General features: G+C 35.1%; 1 protein-coding gene across 2 annotated transcripts in view; it reads right to left on the bottom strand.

The window, feature by feature from the left end:
• Window positions 1-5,679: 5,679 nt before the first annotated feature.
• LOC134528423 (protein draper) overlaps window positions 5,680-7,369 on the bottom strand; it is a 143,155-nt gene continuing 141,465 nt past the window's right edge. For both annotated transcript variants that reach the window (XM_063362025.1, XM_063362023.1), the window contains exon 21: window positions 5,680-7,365. In XM_063362025.1, coding sequence (XP_063218095.1) covers window positions 7,241-7,365 — 125 coding nt within the window. In that variant the 3' untranslated portion in view covers window positions 5,680-7,240. The remainder of the gene's footprint in view (window positions 7,366-7,369) is intronic.

Here is a 7,369-nt window from a genome sequence, read left to right as displayed (position 1 = left end):
TTTCTTTCAGTTACGCTCAGCCTGGTGTGTCTACAGCTGGATTTATACGACATTACACTTAAGAAAAGTAAAGTAAGCGAGTTTAAAAAAAAAAATGGGATAATCCAATGACATCTAACTGAGAACCACAATGAGTTCAAAAATAAACATTTTATAATGCTCAGAACCACATAGCAGGATGGTCACCCCTGGCTGCATTGCTTCTAATTCAATAGGTCCGGGTCATAGCCAGGATCTTGTGCAGGAGGGGGTCCCGTATAACCGTTTATAACTTTTTACAAGCAAGTATTATTAATAGGGACAATAAAAATTCGCGGTTTCAATGACCTCCAGTATGAACTCCATAGTTCTACGTACACTCAGTCAAATGTCACCCACTCATTGGCTGCTGTCTTGTGAGACGTCCCAGCGTAGCAGCCTGTGATTCTTATAAAGCTTTGGTTGGGCGTTTCTCATTGGTCCAGAGTCATCCAGGTGAGTTGTGAGCCAGCCAATAGCAGAGGCAGCACTAAGGTATAACTATTTGTATTTTAGCCTATCGCGAAATGAATTCGCGAATTTTTCCGGTCTCTAATTATTAATAATGAAATTGATGGAATGTTAAAAAGAATTTGGTTTGTCACCCAAACATCTCAGGGAATACCTAGTAGAATTATTATTACTCTGACATGTACTCATTTTTTTAAGTAATGATTTTGCTTGAGAAAAGGAGACGGGACATTTTATATTTGTTTATTTTTATTTTTGTTTTAATACGTACTTTGTTTTTATGTCATTTGTTTGATTTCATTAAGACAAGTAATAAATACTATATATATTAATGTTAATAAATACATGAAATACAGACTTATTTGGAAACACAATTCCTGTTGTTTCCGTGTATGAGGACTGTAATATGCAGGAAATGCACTATTGGTGCCCACTAAAAATTACTTTATTATTTCCAAAACCTTATGTAGCTAAATTGCTGTTATTTTCTAATTCTGTTTTTGCATAGTTTTTTTTATTCCGGAAGGGAGGGCGGACCCCCCCCCCCCTCCTGCGTCTGAATATGTGCATGAGACACTGTGAACTGTGGAGAAATAGACAGTGAGGAAACCAATTAATCTTGACTTGTAGTTTTCTGGAGTTGTAAAGATAAGAGCTGTTGTTATTAATGCCAAAGAACCACTACCAAATGTTAGTTACTGTATTTGCAGTGGATTATATTGATCATTCCTGTGAGGAAATTTGTCATTGTTCTCATGTAACATATAAGAAATATGATTATATCCAGTTTTGTAGATGTTTTCTCCATACCACAAAAGTAACTTTTAATTCTCAAAATGTGGTTTACATATAGTTTCATTTTAATGCATATTCATTGGAAATAATTTTGCACTCGAGTGTAAGGGAGTGTGTGAATTTTGTCTATTCATAATTGTGCATGCGCTGAGATCTTCCGCATGATATTTTGATGCATTAAAGTTCATTCATGTAGTACTTGAAACCTACGAGTCTTATTCTTGAAAGATCATAAAAGTTTTTATTGTTTAAAATTTTGATTTGGCATACTATGTACCCATACACTTTTCTTTAATCTTTAATTTTTTTTGTTATGTAATTTTATGTTTATTTAAAAAAATATTAACTTTCTTAAATCTGAATTTTGTGTAGCTGTTCTTCATAAGCAATGTCTCCAAAAACATTCTGTTGGCTGGCTGGACATCTAATGCAGTTGTGTATTTGTTAAAATGCATTTACCCCTATAACGCTATAACTTCCGTTTTTTTAATCTTCTAAATAAAATATTGGCTTGGAGATTGGCAAGTACCTAAAACTGCGAACTTAGTCAGTTGTGATTTAGTACTGGCTGTTTCCTGTGAGTACTTCTGCACATCAGCTAAATAATATAGTGTGTGTTAGCAGTGGTGCTGTCAGGATGAGCAGATACCCAGGTATGCCAACCAACACACGTAGTGTGGTGACGGCCCCTTGCTTCTTGGCGCACATGTTTGTGATAGATCTAAATTTAAGAAATTTTTTATTGAGAAAACCTTTTAATTTTTGATCATTACTTCAGAATTAATGACCAGTTTAACTGTATGGAAAATCAAAAATTGCCACCAACTCCATTTATATATATTTTTTTCTAAATCTAGTTTAGTGACATAAAATTAAAGGTTGTGTCTCACTTTCCCAACTCCCCATCATTTGTGCAATCAGAGGTTCAGTGAAACAACAACATGGTTTTATGACTGTATCAAAAGTAATCAAATGGTCAGGTCATTAAACATATTTGAAGCACCACAACTGTCGTCTTGATCCCACCGCATGTAATTAAGAATTGCCATGCCATGGTTGCTACAGGACTAGAAAACCGGGAAATGTCAGGGAAATTAAAATGGTCAGGGAATTCCGGGAAATGTCAGGGAAAATTCTACGAATTCTGGAAATTTTAAAGTTGCTTATAATTCAAACAAAGCTTTGTTTTGATGCGCTCGTACCGCTTCCGAACGACTCCGCTAAAAGGCTGCTGCTTAAGGCACACGGCAACTGCAACTTTTTTTTTACTTGGTCTACGATTGTCCGTTGCAATAGGCTGTTACAACCACCCATCATAACTTCTGGCCAATCCAGGCACTCGTTTGTTCACTAGCGAACCCGGCCTTCATTTGTTCGTGTTTTGATCCTTTTTAATTTGCCCTTGAGACTTTGTGTTTTGTTCCGTTCCATGCAGTGAACTACAGAACGGGCATGGCATCGTTTATCTTTTGAAGGCTATTTTCACGTGGAATAAGATGAGTACAAAGCTTATTACGTGAATTTAAAGGTGTTGTTTCAGGTGAAGTTACTTTTTGATGTGTTCATAAGAAAATAAAGTGCATTTTGATATAGAAGCAATACCAATTCTCATTTTGAAAACTACCAAGCTGATATGAAAACACGTGGCTTTTGTGTGCGGTTATGTTTTTGCATTTTTTCTAACATTTTTTTTTATTTTTTTTTTTTTCAACGGTTATAATCCGTGAGTTCTGTTGCGTGACACTTACATTGTGTATAAAAAATATGCATAACTGAACATTTTTTTCCCCAGAATCATTAGTTAAAATTGTAAGAATGTAAGAGTATTGCATGTTGTAATGCTGCTATTGTAATTATTTAAGTAGGCCCGTTATATTGCTAGGTGTGAATTTGTAATAGTTTTGGTATTTGTGTAGTAATATTTTTTAAGAATTCACAAAAAATATTTTTTTTAACCTAACCTGAAAATATTAATAGGTATGTACTTCTTTTTAGCTTAGAGATGTCGAAGAAAACTACTTTTAAGGAGAATTGGCTCAAGGAGTCACAGATTCAGCATATCAAACCCTCTGCTAAAAACATAAATTCTGCGTACTGCACTTTGTGCTACAAAAGTATTCAACTCAGCAATATGGGCCGAAGAGCTCTCAGCAGCCATGTCGAAGGAAAAAAACACATTCGCAATTCTGCCGTCAAAATAACACAATAAAAAACTTTATTTTACCTCATGTTGAAATTTTTACATTACATTTAATCATATGCACGTTAATATTTATGGTATGTGCTTCATAAGAAAGTCAGGGAATTTTTCTCTTAAATTTCTGGAAAACAGGGAAAAGTCAGGGAATTCTAAGATTCTATTTCTGTAGCAACCATGCATGCGCTGCATCACTGGATATCGTAACCATGCAGTAATTGTTTGTCGATGAAAAAAATAAATGTTAAATGTGAAAGTGGTTATAAGCTTGTACATTTTCTAGTCAAATGTCACAATGATGTATGTTTGTTTTGGCACAAGTACTTAACATGGCTTTTATCCCCATTGTATTTTAAGATTTTTAATAATTAATATTTGTTAAAATGTTCATGTAGTGTTATGTGTTTGTAAATAAATATTTCTAGTGTGAAATGGTGGTATTGATTTCCAATCAATCCAAAAGAAAAGTTTCCTGTTATGTAGTTTCAGTATGGTATAGCTGTAATGAGTATGTTTATGCAATTCACTTAGTAATAACTGTCAGTTCTTAAAATACTTTCACGTCCAATATAGCAGGGAAACTCCAAAGTTAAATATGAGAGTACGAGTATCACAATCACTTTTTTACTATTTAATTATTCTTTATTTAACAGAAGTAGGTAAATACAGTATGTACTTGCATCTTGCAAGGGTCAGTGTCTTAAAGATAGTATGCTTAATCTATTATCTATTAATTTATGCTCTTTATTTGTTTACTTATCCAAACCACCCAACTGCACTATTTCCTCAAACACTTAAGTGGGTTCTCAGACTTTATGTTGATTTTGTTTCATTTTCTCGTCATTTCAATTAGCTAAGGGCTATTTCTGTGAATCTTTCTTGCATTTGTTCTTCTGTCATAAACATTCTCAACAGATATACATAGTGTTATATGATTGCTGCAAAACATGTGCACTTAGTAAATATATTTTTAAATATTTTTGACTCGCATATCCAAGAGATATATGGTGTTAAGTTTACAGAAATAACTTTTAACTGATAGTAATGAAAAGAAAATGAAGGAAATCAATGAAGCATGCGAGACCCCACCTTAATTCACAAGGAGTTACAGCACAGTGGGCGCTCGTTGATCCAGCATTCTTATAAGATCTGGCACGTATCATATTACCCTCTTTCAATTTCTAAGAATTCTTACATCCCATAAAAATGAACGAATCAACATGAAAATGGATTTGAGATATTTTTTTTACTAACTAAGAACTATTAATTTATGCACTCCAGCATGATAAAAAATTGAATTTAAAAATTAATTCATATACAATCAGCTAGCTTGGTGGTGTGAAATACTCCGGTAACACTTCTTGTGCTGCCACCCGCCTTAAGGCAAATCAGTCCACACACTGTCGCGACACAACGTGCTTCTTCCTTCTACGCTGGCCCCTCTCTTCTATAGCTAGTACAGATCATCTGGCGGGCTTAGTTTGTTTTCCCCTCTACATTTCTACAAAAAAAGATAACCACATGTTAGATGTTCAAAATGCATTGTAGCACGAAGTTACATCTTAGTTTATGCTTATTTTTTTTGCACCTGAGCTCTTCTGCAGTGCGATTTAATTCCTAGGTGTCTTTATCTACTTAGAGACAATTTTTTTTATCCACTTAAAATATTCTTCTACTTCACTGCAAGAAGCCACAGTGCATTAACTTAGTGTGTACTTGGTAATGAAAATTAGACAAAATATTTCTGTCTTGGTAAAAATTAGGTTGGAAAAACATGTTTGTGAAAAGAGACAAGTCTCACCAGTGGAAAGTTAATGATTATTTTATTATTATAGAACTGCAGAATTCAAGATATCATGTAGAAAAGGTAAGAAAATACAATTTCACTACACTTTCAATGTGACTTTTCCTTTAAAAAAAGTTTTAAACTTGTTGGCCTAGTGTTTGAACACTAAGACTCATGTTTGGCAGAATTCCGAGTTGAAATTCTGGTCTGGCTACAAAATGCCTGGCAGAAGTACAGCTTTATTTATTAATTAATATTTAAGACTTAAAACTGAAAGGAAAATTAAGGTCTGAACCATGCATACACACAGTATTTCGTGCAGCACGTAACATAATTTTCACAAACAGCAACCAACACTATAACAAGCTCTTGTGATAATCATTACATTTACACAAAATAATTTGTACGATCATAAGAGAATATATACTTTTATTTTCCGTCCTGTTCACTTTGTACATGAGATATTTCATTGCTAACAATCTTAACACAGGTGATACATAACCAAAGTAGTCACTCCAACAGGTTCTTGGAACCTAACTTGACAGTCAACTGAAACTGTCGGAGTTAAACCAAAGTTTCAGTTTCCACTGGGTATCATGCGCCAGCATTTGACGTCACAGCACCGACATGCTTGTGCGATGCTTGTGAAATGCACCAATCCTGCTACAGTAAGACCTCGATGAAGGACCACCTTAATGTTCGCTAGTCCCCCAAGTGCAGACTGCCCTCTGTTACCAGCCTGACAAATGACTGCTGCTGCAGTGTGCTCTTGTTATACTGGCTGGGAACTGATATGCCACATAGGTAGTTATTTATTTAGTTTACAATGGAATCATATTAATGTATTCACTAAAAAGATCTTATATGAAGGGGCATCTAAATATACCTCTGTTGCAGGCAGTCTGGAGTTTCCGGAGGAACAAAGTGCTCTCATGGCAGATTTTAGATACACTATAGATAGACTATAAATGAGGTTTTACTGTACACTATTATGCTACAATATAGTTAAAATGTTTATCCAACTACTACAAGGAATGTTAAACATCCTGCATTTTTAATTAAGTATTAGATAACTGGTCAGTGTGTGAAGCATTTCCACTATTATTCTAACCGAATTAGAAAATTAATTAATGTACGTGCAGAACAAAGTTCTCTTTAAAAATTATATGTACTTATCCTGCTAACAATGTATAAAGTAAACCAAAAGTATAACAGTAATGTAATAGATTTCCAGAACGTTAATCAATTCCCTAATTGCCTTAAAAAATTTCCATTACAATTTTATTGTCTAACATTTTCCTTCCTAAATAACTACAATACCATAATATCTCTACAAAGAAATTAAAACAGGTCTAATGTTTGAATGTCTAAAAACAAATTCATTACAATTTTATTTAAAATATAATATATCTAGTAACAGAGTTTATATTCAGTCTCGTTAAACTCGAACAGCATAAAAGTCTTGCATCATACAGTAACATTTAATCATACTCTCAATAATAAATTCCCTCTTTACAAGTACAAAAAAAAAAAACCACACAATTTCGTTGCTCGTTTGAACACAATTCATGATGCCACTTTATAGAATAAAGTTACTACAGAATTAATAAACTTATGGAGCCTGAGGACTATAAACAAAATTCACCAAGAGGCAATTCAAGGTTAAAATTAAGTCCCTACTTAAACTAAAACATTAAAAATGTTCCACGTGTAAAGTATATGCCTTCCGAAATGATAATACAGTCAGCCTTGCATGGGAAAGCCCTCAAAGTCAAGCCAACGTACGGCTCGTCTCGCCACCCAGAGTGACATCACGGGAAACCCGCGCACTGCACACGAAGGGAAAAACGTTTGCGCGTGGCCACCAACTGTTGAAGCCCGACCTGACCACAGAGCGAAGTGCAATCACTTCTATCACAGTTTTGCAATTGCAGCGTGTCGGCGTGATGGCGCCCAGCGGCGGAGAGGTCGGTCTACGCGTCGCTGCTGCCGCCTGGCGACGTGTTCTTGTTGGGCGAGATGCCGTTGGCCATGCGCTGGTAGTGGGGCTTCCACGAGCTGGCGGGTCGGCTGTAGTCCAAGTGGTCGTACTCCACTTCTGC

Source organism: Bacillus rossius, chromosome 1 (assembly GCF_032445375.1).
Source record: "Bacillus rossius redtenbacheri isolate Brsri chromosome 1, Brsri_v3, whole genome shotgun sequence".
Lineage (NCBI taxonomy): Eukaryota > Metazoa > Arthropoda > Insecta > Phasmatodea > Bacillidae > Bacillus > Bacillus rossius.
This window is presented reverse-complemented; position numbering and strand designations above follow the sequence as displayed.